The 13,919-nt window shown below is 38.9% G+C and overlaps 1 protein-coding gene across 1 annotated transcript in view; it reads left to right on the top strand.

The window, feature by feature from the left end:
- SUGCT (succinyl-CoA:glutarate-CoA transferase) overlaps nucleotides 1–9,873 on the top strand; it is a 315,160-nt gene extending 305,287 nt beyond the window's left edge. Inside the window, exon 14 of the mRNA XM_036379282.1 lies at nucleotides 9,488–9,873. Within this exon, the coding sequence (XP_036235175.1) occupies nucleotides 9,488–9,651 (164 nt within the window). The 3' untranslated portion in view covers nucleotides 9,652–9,873. The remainder of the gene's footprint in view (nucleotides 1–9,487) is intronic.
- The last annotated feature ends 4,046 nt before the right edge of the window (nucleotides 9,874–13,919 follow it).

The raw sequence follows: 13,919 nt of genomic DNA, 5'->3' as shown, positions 1-13,919 counted from the left end.
ATTTCTGCATTAAGTACACAACCTGTGGTTAACCAGCATCCTGTGGTGGGATTATGTATTGAGTTTTGTATTGATTAGGTTATGACTTGAGACAAATTATGTTTTTAGCTTGGATTTTCAGTAGTTTAGGCTTGTGTCTGCAGGTATTTCCTTTTAGAGTTTTGCAGGGATTCTCTCAGCAAGTTGTCTTTGCCATGTAGCTCTTCAGCTCCTTCCTGCAAGAGCAATAAAAAACCCCTAGAACACACCTTCCACAGTACTGTAGAAAAGGTACTTAAAAGAAATTCTGGCACTAAATAGCATTGTACTTCAAACTTACATCCTTGATAACTCTATGTGTATCCTTATTATGACCTGAACTATCCTCATGTCCTTTAAGCCTTCTACAGTATGTACTAGATGTATCTGACAGAGCTGTGTCTGTACTTACTGGTAAGCCACTGGCAGCCAAACAGAATAATATAAGAGTTGCATTCTTTGGGGGCTTTTCTGTGTCATCAGGGCAGTAATTTGGGCATCTGTCCTTCAGCAGTTGCTATTTTTCATAACACTTTCAAGAATTTATTTACCTTGGGATGTCTACATTTTTGTCAAATTGACAGATTCAGAAGTTACTGTGTGTGGCAGGGACAAGGCAGACAGATGATTAGAAAGACAGCACAGACACATAAACTTGTTTCCTTAGGAAATGGAGCTACAGATTATTGCCTAGGGAATTTATAGTTCTTTAAAATTGCTACCTCTGTGCATTCTTACTGGTCATCTTCCTTCCTGTCTTTCTTTAAATCCTCTCTTGAGGTCTTTGGGGCTTTCAGGAAGGAGTGGGACCACGTGAGTCTATACAAAAAGTTGGGACAAATTTTAAGCGTTGCGAGATGATACACGTGGGAAGAAGTAGACACCACCATACTGCAACTTTTTTAAGAGCTTTTGGGTGCCAGAGTCCTATCACAAAATTGTGTTACTCAGATAGCACAATTATGTGGGATTACTCTCAAATATGCAACTAGAGTGACTGATAAATTATTTCCTTTACTCCAGCCGTCATGCAATATTAATTAGGTACAGTCAGTATTGTGTCTTTTGGAAAATGTAAAGAGTTATATAAATGTTGAGTGGGATTTACACTGATTATATCCAAGATTTTTGTTGATATGAAATACATAAAATGGTGTTTAATGCATTTCTTCACATGCAGCTTCAGGTGAGAAAGTGCTTTTATAAATGTACTTGGCAAAGGATTTTCAGAATTGTGTAGGGGATGTTTTGAATGCCTAAGCGTTGGTTTAAAAGTGGTCTCATTTTTAGACACCCATCATGGCTATCACAGATAATATGTATTTACCCTCGGCCTGTCAAGTCATTCTTCTCACAATGCTTCGGTTTTAAAATTCTTGACTTGTCTGCAGTTGGACTCTCCTCATACCTCTCCCACAGAAGTCAGAATTGTCCAAATGAGAAAATGTGGCTTGTAGATATTTCTAGTATTGACACTATTTACTGCCCTACCAATTTTAATGTTTAGTATTTACTGATGATATATATGTGTGTTTCTATGGCACCTAGAGCAAGGTTTACTTTTTTTATTACCATTTGCAAGTTTGTCCATCCTCTCTAGTCTCAGTTACTGATTCCTACTTACCCTGCCAAAGTTTTCCCCCCTCTCAGCTGTGCTGGATGCCAAGTGTGTGACTGTGCTCTAAGTGGGGGAGGAAGTGGAAGCAGCAGTAAGGAAGGAGGGGCAAGATTTTGAATATTATTTCTTTAATTACTTTTTTTCCAAACAATTATGAGTTGTTCTTAAAAGGTAGATCACCTGCTCTAATGTAATGCAAAAAGAAATATTTTTCCCAGCAATTTAATAGATTCTCAAGAAGTCCCCCAAGCTCCTAAACTTTCAGATCTATGGTAAGAAAAAGAAAAATATGAGAAATTTCCAGTTGAGATGGAGCAGGTCATTAATTCTGAAGATTACTTTGAAGCCTGTGAGCACTAGTCATACTAGCAAGTCCTGTATAATGAGCTTTTTTGTCTTTTGTACTTTTCTGCTTCGATTTTCATCAAGGGGGAGAAACCTGGTGGAAAGTGGGGTAGCCAAGCTGTGCAGTGCTGTGTGCTTGGGCACACCATCTTCTCAGCTGGGAATAATGGATTGACAGAAGTCATGGCTGGGACCAATGGGAAGAAATCATACACTCAAAATGCAGTTGCCCTGGTCTATTCCTCATATCATATCCCTGCACACATCATTTCCAACACCCATGTATTCTTCATAGTAGCCATGAAGCCCCTCTCATGCACTTATTTTGTATCGCTTTCCTTTTCATTGCCTTTAAAGTCACTGCTTCTTTCCTGCTGATATCCTTCAGGCCAGTTTCATAACCAGTTGATTGCATGCTCCAAACACTTGACCCGTAGCATATAAGGGATCTGCGTGCAAATATGTTGGCTCTGGGCCATCATTCTTAACTGTTGATGATATTTCATTGGAATTGCAAAACTCCTGTGTAGCAACACCATGTTATTGAAAGAGGCATACATGCTTGTTTTGTGTGGTGGGTTGACTCTGGCTGCACACCAGCTGCCCACCAAAGCTGCTCTAGCACTCACCTCCTCTTCTGGTCAGGGGAAGGGGTTGAGATAAGGACACAGAAAAATCAGTGTCATGAGCAAAACAAACTCAACTTGGGGAATAATTAATCTATTTCCCATCAAGTCACAGTAGGATAATGAGAAATAAATCTGTATCTTAAGAACACCTTTTCCCAACCCTTCCATTCTTCCTGGCCTTAACTATGCTCCTGATTCTCTACCTTCTCTCCCACAGTGGTGCAGGGGGGTGGGGAATGGGGGCTTGTGAACAGTTCATCACAGATTTCTGCTGCTCCTTCCTCCTTAGTGGGAAGACTCACACTCTTCCCTGCTCCAGTGTGGGGTTCTTCTCATGGGTTATAGTCCTCTACAAACTTCTCCAATGTGAGTCCTTCCCAGAGGCTGTAGTTCTTCATGAACTGCTCCAAGGTGGGTCTCTTTCATGGTTTGAAGCCCTTCAAATGGTCTGCTACAGTGTGGAAATCCAGAGGGTCACAGGTCCTGCTAGCAAACCTGCTCCAGCATGGGCTCCTCTCTCCATCAGTCCACAGCTCCCCCTGGAAGCCTGTTCCAGTGTGGGTTTCCAATGGGGTCACAGCCTCCTTCAGGTGGCTCTGGCTTGGGATTCTCCAGAGGCTGCAAGTTGGTCTCACTGTGGATCCCCATGGGCCGAAGGGGTACAGCTGCCTCACCAGGCAGAGACCTCACAAGGTCTTCACTACAGGCTGCAAGGGAATCTCTGCTCTGATACCTGGAGCACCTCCTCCCCCTCAGTGACCTTGGTATCTGCAGAGCCATTTCTCTCACACATTATCACTTCTATCTTTTGCTTATTGTTCTGCAGGTTTTTTCCTATTCTTAAATATGTAGCCCCAGAGCTGCTATCACCACTGCCCCTGACTGGCTTGGCCTTGTTCAGCAGTTATTCTGTCTTAGAGCAGGCTGGCATTGGCTTCATAGATATAGGAAAAATTTCTGGCAGCTGCCAGAAGCTGCTCCTGTAGCCAAAACCTTGCAATGCAAACCAAATACTGTTTGTTTTCATATGATTCCTACATGTGTATAAATTACATTGTATGCTAGGGTAGAACTAACTAACAAGTGGTGCTGTGTTTCTCATTGCTCTTTTTTTGCAAAGGTAGATGATATGTTTCAAGCAGAATGTATACACATACATTAGCTCAAATTTTCCCTTTTTTTCCCTTGTCCCACTTGAATAATAAGAGATAATCATGACTTTTCTCCTGAACTTGACTATCCCCAGGCCTGATTTTGTCTACATAGTTTGAGAGTTAGATTGCTTCAATATGCTCTAACCTGTGCTGTAGAAATGTGTTTTCCGGTGGCTGCTGTACAATGCTGGAGGAATGCTATTTGTCAGGACAAAGCAAAGATTATTACCTTTATCCATTTTTATATACTATGCTTTGCACATTTAATAGAATTGAAATTCAGCTTTAATTTCTGCTGTGTGTAGAGTGAAAATGACTTTGCTTCTGCTGTTCCAAACTCAGCAATGCCCAGAGACATATTCCAAAGACTGCTGTGTATTTCACCTGTTTAGGGTGAGTGTTCAAAGGCATCTCACTCTTGCAGGATCCTTCTGGACCTGTTTCAGTGATTTTATCTCATTTTTCTCTTTTGCTTTAATGTGTTTGGTATGTCTTTAAGTAGTGGCTCAGTGTGATGCTTAGCAGTGCCATAGTAGATAGGCCCCAAAGAAAAAGAATTCTTTTTAATAAAGCTCAGTTCAAGTATTCAAGATGTCTTGGTACAATTGTCATTGTGGTTGCAATTGATAAAAAATTTTGATTTATTGCACACTATTAGTTCTTGTAGGTTATGTGGTGTGCACAGCATGTATTTTAGCAATGTGTCAAAATCAAAATGATGATAACAATAACAAAATATTAGCTTAGAATTTAAATGTGGTGAAAGAGCTCTTTGCTTTACTGTCAGTGATAATCATAGCAAAAAGAGTAACAGACTCCTTTTAATTTGACAGGACAAAGATAAATTACAGCTACCACTCATTCTTTCATTGCTTTTTTCAGGTGACAACAAATGCCCCCTTAACTTCATGTCTGAATGGAGTATGTCCTGCTGACATCAAGGATGCACAGATGACCACCACCTTACACCCCCTCACCAGTCACCCTGCTTCTACCCCAGCAAAAGCCTGTTTTCATCTGCAAGGCTCCTGTAACTCACCCACATGCAAATGCTTTTGACCTTAATTAAAGCAGTTCACCTCTCTCTGCCTCTAGGGATGGTTTCCTCATAAGGCAGTTGTGTTTAATTAGCATTTGCATAGCATTCTGCTGGTTGCTTTCCTGGAGCGTTGTTCAGTAGGAGCGTGGGATTGCTGAAGCCTGACTGGCAAGCTTTGCACCCTCCTAATTGACACAGAAGCCAAGTAGAAGTTACACAAGGAAAGAACAGAGAATCGTTAATGATGGATCATTAGCAAGTAGCTCCTTTGAATGAATGTAGATAACTTTATAACTCTATCAAAGTGAAAAGTAGCGTGATGAATTATGCATCAAACAATAAAAGCTCAAGGAAGACACTGGTTTTATAATTGCTCTGCAATTTTCCAGCATGCTCTAGTTTGTAAGATTAATTTTCTTTGGGAAGCATGAAGCATTCTGTCTGTTGCACACAATGTCAATTTTGGTTTTCTCTCTTTAGAGATTTTATTATGTGTCTTTCAATATCACTACAAAAACTCCCAGGGTTTGAGATCTATAATTTTTTTATGTAAGCAAAAATTTGCACAAGCAAATGAAAAGTCTATAGTTACTAAACCTTTGAGGGTTTGTTGATTTCTCGGTGTAAAGAGCTCCCAGATACACACTCCTGAAATAAGATTGCTTTGTATCTTTTCTTTTTAGTAGAAATTGCATAATAGTTCTGTGGCTATGTTGAATTTCTAGACTAATAAATCCCCAAAGGGCATTTTTACTTTGAAATTATCGTCACAAGCATTTCAGCTGGCAGAGAGATCATTCCTGTGGCTTGCACTACTGCCAGTTTTGCCCTCCTAGGGCTCCTACTCACTCCTAAGTAGAGGAGTTAATACAAATATTGCCCAGTGATGTCACCTTTCCCTTTAAAATGTACTGATCTTTTACTGAAGTTTTCCTCTGAAAATTGAACTTGGTGTGTTTGAAGTGAGTAGAATCAGAGGACCAAGTTAATAGGAAAATTATCCCTGATGTGAGCTGTTTCTTAGCTTTCATATTACAGTGGGTGAAAGGGACATATATTAGTGTGTGAAAGGGTCTGTGAGAGATCTAATCCATCAGCAAGCCCCAGGGATCAGCTGTGGAATCAACTATTCTGGAACAAATCTCCTTTCTAAAGACTGGATTGATACAAACTCCACAGCCTCCTCCCGTGGCTTGTTTCAGCATTTTGTTACCCTACCATTATAAAAGTTTATTTTTTGTTTCCTACCGTTTCCTTTGTTGCAATTTAAGTCAAGTATTTCTCATCATGGACATGAAAAAGGATTTCTTTCCCCCTTCCAGGAAGTTTGCATGGATTTTGGGGAGCGTGTTTAGGGTTTATTTTAGCGGTAGTGGTGGGGTTTTTATACATTTTTTGAAAACAGTTTTGAAGTTGTTTTTCTCTAGCCTATCTCTTTAGGTCCATGATCCCACTTGGTTCAATCTGTCATGTTCCCTGTGAAAATTTCAGTTGCTGTCTTGTGGAAGCTCTCAGGTGTTCCAGATGGCTGTGCAGTGGGGGCCCCACACCAGACACTGCTCCAGCTGTGACTTGCCAGCTCTAACTAGAGCAAAAACGTGTCCTGCAGGCATCTCTCTTGTTTGTACACCCCTGTATGATGCTTGCCTTTTTCGCAACAGCATAATGTTGTTGACTCATCCTCGCTTTGTGATCTAGAATAACCCCTAACTATTCCTACTTTCCTGTTGTCCCCTGCCCTGTATTTATGTAATGAAACATAATTCCTTCCTCTTGACAGTATTGAATTTCACCCTCTTTTATCAGACCATTTCTCCAATGTAGCCAGGTCATTGTAAAATGTGCTTCACAGGAAGTTAAAACTTTTGATGTCCTCAGAAAGCTGAGCAGGTAAGATCTGGGTTCCATCAGCCATCAGGTGAAAATAAACTGCTATGTGCTTCATACTGAACAGATTCCTCTGGAGCTCACTTAAAATGTTCTGTTTTAGAAGATCCCAAGAAGCAATTCTCTGAATATGATTTCCCTCTCAGTATTGCACCTTGTTTTGGATTTATCTAGACCTTGTTTCTTCAGTCAGTTTATGGAAAATAGCAGAGAATTTTCTTTCTGAAAGTCAGATCTTGATTTGGTGTCTTACAGGTTGAAGAATGTGTTGGTCTTGTCTGGGGTAGAGGCATTTTTCTTTACAGTGGCTGGTATGGGACTGTGTTTCAGATTTGTGCTGAATACAGGGTTGATAATATAGAGATTTTTAAAAATTGTTGAGCAGGGCTTTCACAAAGCCTTTCCTGCTTCTCAGGACTGGGAAGACTGGGGACACATGGGAGATTGAGAACAGACACAACCAGGACAGGTGACCCCAGCTGACCAGAGGAACATTCCAGATTGTATGACATCAAGCTCTGTATATAAAGTGGGGTAAAGAAGGATGAAGGACGAAACTTTTGGAGTTTTGGCATTTGTGTTCCCAGGTCACTGTTACATGGCCCTGCTCCCCTGGAGGTGGCTGAACACCTGCCTGACTATGGGAAGTAGAGAATTCTTGTTGTTTGTGTGCAAGGCTTTTGCTTTCCCTATTAAACACTTTTTATCTCAACCTGTGAGTTTTCTGCCTTTACCTGTTCTGATTATCCCTCTGATCCCACTGGTGGGGGACCGAGCAAATGGGGCTTATCTGCTGGCTGGAGTTAAACCATGACAGAGGGTCATCTCACCTGGCTTGATGTCTGGGTGGTAAACCTCCCCATCTAGGACACTTGTCAACCCTTTCCTCTATGGAGAAACACAGGTGATTGCAATTCATCTGGCCAGGTTTACTCATTTATCAGTGTCTTAGAAGACACTGTGTGTTCTTTCATCTTCAGTATCTCCAAAGAGTGTCTAAGGAACTAAACTTCTATATCTAGATTATTGATTTCTAGATTTAGATGGGATTTATCTCACCTCCAGCCCTTTTCCTGGTAGAATGACAAGAGGTCACACATACTATTTGTTCTCAAGAGGTACATGCTAGCTGTTACTCATCTGCTGAGTATTTTCATTGTGATTATTTAATCCAGTATTGAATGGAACTTGAAGTTAAATTATTTGGTTTGCAATTCATCAACTGTAATTCCTTTCCTTTTTAAACTCAGAAACCATATATAGGATCCTGGAATCATCTGGGTTGGCAAAGACCTGTAAAATCATCAAGTCCAACCATTAGTCCTTCCAGGAGCATACTTGTCAGAAGTGTACCAAATCAGCTTGAAAAATACTGTATTTCTAGGCACCTTTTATCTTATTTTATCTTTCCTGGAGGTGGATACTTTATTGTATTAAACACTTGATTCCAGTTCATGAAGACTGGCAAAAAATAATAAAATTACATGTTTTATCATCCTGACTGACCTTTGCCAACATCTCTCCTCAAATAAGTAGTAGCTTCATGTAGTAAATTTACCAATTCATGCTGTGGTTCACTTCCCTTGCTGGTCATTATTCTATTTCTTCAGAAATAAAATAAATACTGTTCTGGTTTTTGAAACATTCTTTGTATTTCTTTGTATTTCAAAGCAAAGCTGTAGTTTTGTAGACAAAGATATAATGAAATATAACCTTTTTTGTAAATTCTTTTAATGATGTAATAAAAGCCATTATTATTAATAGAGGAATCATTTTGTCAATAGCATCAAATGTTCTTCAGTTTTGTATTAAAGAAGAGTTTTCAATTAGCAGTTAAGGAAACTATTGTCCTCTCTTTCTCCATGAGGCAGGTAATCTTTCATTGCATGTGCTGGGTGCACATGCAATGAAAGTGCACCTCAGTTCTGTGAGGTGAGTGGGTGCACCTCACTTCTGATTCCAGCATGAATTTATGGCTCATTCTCCTTTCGGAGTCTGGTAGTAAGGGTATAGCTACTTGTCTGCAGGGAGCTACACTGAAATCAGTTCGCTACAGAGCACCACTAAAACATGACATCTGACTACCTGCAATAGAAGAAGACTTCTTATCATTGCCAGCTTCCAGATTTTCATTTTTGAAATTATTCCTTCCAGAGCAAATAAATCACTGTTGATTTTCTTATGGCTACTGCTACTTGTATTTTTGATAAAACATGTAAACCAAACTGGTTTTATCATTCTGTCAGTTGTGTCACTGCAGGATAATGGAGCACACTGCAGAGGTGCTTGAGCTGCTGCCAGCTGGAGATGGTGCTGCCCATTGTCCGTGCACTGCTCTGACAACAGTAGAAGGGTGTTAACATGACACTGAATTGTGTCCTTATACTTGTTCTGCCTCATGGCGTAGAAATGTGGGGATTTCTGCATCTCATCCTGAGTGGGCTGGGCATTGCTGTTCAGCAGAGAGTGGAAGACTGGCGACATAATATGACTCAAAGCACCCTGATATACATATACATATCACTGGAAAAAATGGGAAGATTTGCATAACATTTCATGACTATCCAGCAATCCAGCAATTCTGCATTTGAGTGAACTATTTAAAAGTGGCTTATTGGTATATTATTGCAAACTGGAATCTTTTTAGTCTGTAGTTTCAGAATATAACATTTTGATGGTAAGGACTGTGATTAGAACTGGTGTGAAAATGAGGTACTTCCCTTTAACAATTCAATATAAATATGGGTAGTAACTCTGGAAAATAATTTCCCTCCTATTTGTTTTTTTTTATTTTCAGGACCAGGTGTCAGATACAGTGAATTTTCTATGTCACATCCAAAACCACCTCCACTTGTTGGACAACACACAGTGGAGATACTGAAGAGCGCGCTGGGGTATGAGGATGACGCTATAGAAGAACTGCTTTGCACTGGTGCTGTGGCTCAGCATGAGGTCAGATAAGGAACATTAGCTACATTCCTTCACACTGAGTTCACATTTCTTTGTCCTCTCTTTGCTCCCTTCAGTTTCCCTAATGGGACTCAAAGAAAAGACATAATTTAATTCCTAATTTTCTTCCACGTGTGTTTGTATGATTTTAACACTGATGTATCAAATAAACAATCTCATGCTGTCTGAGTGAAAGATTTTCTTGGGGGGGTTGGGAATAAATGTAATTATACAGTCCTGTGTGACTACTCATTCTCTCTACTTCACATGGAAAATGGAGTCCTTATCATAATTACAGTAATTGCCTAAACATTTGTCCCCAGAAAGACATGATGTTAGTGAAAAGAAGCAGAAGCTTTAAAATCTTTATATTAGACTCTCCACTCTCAGAAAGCTGCTTTGTGTCTTAATAGAAAGTAATTTATTTACAAATTGGTAGTTGATCTGATTGATTTTGAACAGAATTATCTATCCTGAAAACTTTGTTCATCTCTATTTTAGATCAAGATTAGACTAACCATTGCAAATTTTACCTCTATTCATGGAATTCCAAATTACTAATATGTCATTATATTACATTGCATAGTCATGACAATCTCAATGTGTTAGCAGAAAGAAGCTCTAAATTGGCACAGTTCTTCAGTTATCAAAAATACCTGTTCCAAGACCAGTTGAGAGACAAACTGTGGCTGAATAGTCTTCTGTAATTTTATTCAGAAAGGTTCGGGGTACTCTTCATTAAACTCCAGTTCACAGAAAACCACATGCTGAATGTTGAATACCAAAACTTCCCTGATGGTTCTGTGAGTAGGTACTGATCCCTATCTCTGACTCTAATTACCATCCAAACCACCTTCATTATGGAGAAAGCACAGGTTGAAATCTTTACCAAATTTTTTACTCAGTCCAAACTCCATGGTTAAAACCTGACAGATCTTCCCCAAATTTCAAAATACCATATCCTTCAGTAGGGTCGCTCTTGAGAGTGAGGCACCATGCATGCAATGGAAGAAGCTGGAAGAATTTGATCCATGAGAAGTAGTAAAGAAAAGATTAAAGGAGAGCCCTTTCTTCTCTATAAACCAATTTGGCAGTTCTTCACTTACAGAAGACATCCCAGGCTCTTCTGTGACAGTATATAATTTACAGCTAAAGTAAACTCAGTGTATGGGAAGGGTTTAACTTTTGTTGTGTGCACACTGGGAGCAAGGCAAAGTCTTTCTATTCCTAGTACTGAATAAAACTAAAATCAACACTCAACACACAATATCCATGTTTCTCTCAAAGTATCAGAAACAGGCCTGGCATTATAAATAACTTGTCACTTTGTTTCCACTCTAAGATCCTCTGTATTATATTTGAACTTCACAACTCTGCATTACCTTCTGGAAGAAGAAAAGAGGTTATTACATAATCAAATTGCAGTGGAACCCCACTGTGGTTGCTTATTTTTGAAGCCTGGTGTTTTGGTTCATTTGTTTGCTTGTTTTCTCTGGTTTTTGTGTCCTTCTAATTTTTTTTTCTGCACTGCATTCCTGGCACCAAACACCATACTCTATCCATGTGCTAAAGACATCATGAGATCCTGGAAGAGTGACTTCTAAAATAAATATAGAAATAAGTATGAACTGAGAATTGGGACACTGTAGGGGAAGAACTGAAACTGAATTGGAAGAGATTTTGATATAGTCCACTTTCCTTTTAATCTAAAGGGAACATCCCCTTTTTAATGAGAAAAGCAGAAATTTGAATGCTGTTTCATATAAAATGGATAATTTGATATTGAACTAAACTTTGTTTACTAATGAAAAACACTGTCAGATAACATTCAGAAATAAATTTTCTGGGTGTACTTTCCAAAGGGTTATTTTCTTCACATTTCTAAGAATCCCATACATAAGGTATAGTAAAATATTGCTTAGTTTTGTTAGAGGATTTCTAAAAAAATCAAGATTTTTTTCCTGTGCTTTTCCAAGCAATGGAAATAGCTAATCACCATATCCTTAGCTAATTGGCAGAGCTGCTTTGACTTTAGCATGGTAATGCTGGTTTAAATAAGCTGAATATTGGGCTTTAAACTCCATGAAGTATTTTGTGCAGAGTTCACACACGAACAGTGTTTCCCTTTCTTTTTCTGTTTTTTCATTAGTGTTTTTCCTTTCCAGTTTGCTGTGTTGACAGTCAAATACCTAAAGGGACAATTGGAGACATTATTTTGTCTCACCTCCAGTAGTTACTGCAATAGGAGAAATCCAGATACCATTTCTCAGTTTTTAAGTAAAGCACTCACACACAGACTGATGCTTACCCCTAAAGTCAGAAATAAATGGAAGCCTTTAAATAGGAAGCTAGGAAGCCTTTAAATAGGAAGCGAGGAAGCCTTTAAATAGGAGTACCTGAAGCTAGAAATTCCTTTAGTTTCCAACATCTGATCATGAAGTTTTACCCTTTCATAAGTTTTGGTCTTTTGGTTTTGGATGATTTGGAAGACATTTAAATAATTACTATGATAATCTTTAAGCTGTTATAATACCCTTTTCCTTTAAAAATTACCAAATAAATGCAGAAAAAGATATTCAAACAAAATTTACTGCACTCTTCTAAAGAATCTTCATTAATATATGTCTCTAGAGCTCAGTTGCATTTTGACAATATTGTAGTTTCAAAATGGTTTTCTCTTGTACCTCAAAACTTGGAACCATCCCATCACATGGGATTCTGGAGCTCATAAACTGAGATCCCTCCACTTTCGAGGAAGAAATGTATTTTGTGATGACTATACACAGCTGCCTCTGGCAATGAATATTTGTTTTTCTCTGCTTAAATTGGAAAGGAATCTTCTGGTTCTGCCATGATGTGAGAGTGTGTGTGGCACTTGCTTTAATTTGACTTGATTTATACATCACTGTGTTAAAAAACAAAATGAAGAAAAAGCCCCCAAAAGAAAAGAGTGATACAGAACACACCTGTTGTCTAGTTCCAAAATGAACCCACTCATAGGTGTTTGCCAGGAAGCTTTAGCTACCATTGGAAAAGGAGCTTTCCATTTTGACATGTGTTCTTGATGCCATGGTCCATGGCCACTTTGGCTCCATTCTCTGCATTTGGGGGTCCTATTGTTCTTTTATTATCTTCACTATTAAAAATGTTTCCTCAGCCCTCCTCATATAACTGTCTTCCTTTCTTTTCCATGCAAGCTAGTAAAGCTCTACACCAAGTATAAATCACCCAGAAAACTGCAGAACTGGTCAGGCAGAGTCAGAAGGATTTTGCACAGCCTGAGGCTCTCACTGAGGGATACTTTAATGCATCAAAAGAAAATTCCAATCAAATAACTGTCAAGTGGACAGTAATGGATTTTTCTTGCTCCTGCATGGATCTTGTTCTTGGTAACTCTTCCCAGAAGCATGCACTTGGGAAGTCCTCGCATGTTTGTCTGCAATGGGTGCCCTGGAACTGACACACAAAAGAAGGTCTTTTTTGGTTAGTGGCCAGGAGGAACAATCTGCTATCAGAAGCTCACCAGCCTCAGTAGTGATCCAGCTGATGTGCATAGGCCAGTGAAGCCATATTGATATGAAGAACGGTCTGTAAAAGAGTATCACTTAATTGTCATGAAGGGAAATGCTCTTTTTCTTCTCAGGTCTATAAAATCAAAGATTTGTTATTTTGTCATTTTTATATCTTTTAATATTAAAAAAAAATATTCCAAAAGAGAGAAAGGGAAAATATCCCTATCCTTGACTTGCATACAAAATATGAAAATTCTTTTTTTTAAGTTCATTGAAATAGATTGATGCCTGATGATATTAATCAGAGTTTTGGTCTTGCTTCTTCAGAAATTAAAGCTTGTCCCAAACATGTCTGGTGACAATAGGTTGAGGCTAAAATAGCAGTCAGAAATAGTTCTTCCAGTGAGTGTACTCAAAAACTGGGGAGAACATTTTCATTAAATTGCCATATAGCTCTGCCACTCACAGAGCACTGTAAATCCTCAGCCCTGGTGAACCTGGAGATAAAAGGCAGCTAGACATCTCTGTAATTGAAACGGTCTTGATTTCTTTTACTATCTAGATGACAAGACACAGTTAATCCTTTGACCTTCCTAACATTATAGCACTGTTCTAAAACATATTTATTTTCCCAAAACATATTAAAATGTATTTAATTTCCAAAAGACAGGGGAAAGGTAAAGTACTTTCAGAGTTCAGGAATGCTGGCACAGCTGCTCACATTTCATGTCAGTGACATTAAACAGTGCCAGATACAGTACTTAACTG

This window comes from Molothrus ater, chromosome 1, assembly GCF_012460135.2.
Source record: "Molothrus ater isolate BHLD 08-10-18 breed brown headed cowbird chromosome 1, BPBGC_Mater_1.1, whole genome shotgun sequence".
Classification (NCBI taxonomy): Eukaryota; Metazoa; Chordata; class Aves; order Passeriformes; family Icteridae; genus Molothrus; species Molothrus ater.
This window is presented reverse-complemented; position numbering and strand designations above follow the sequence as displayed.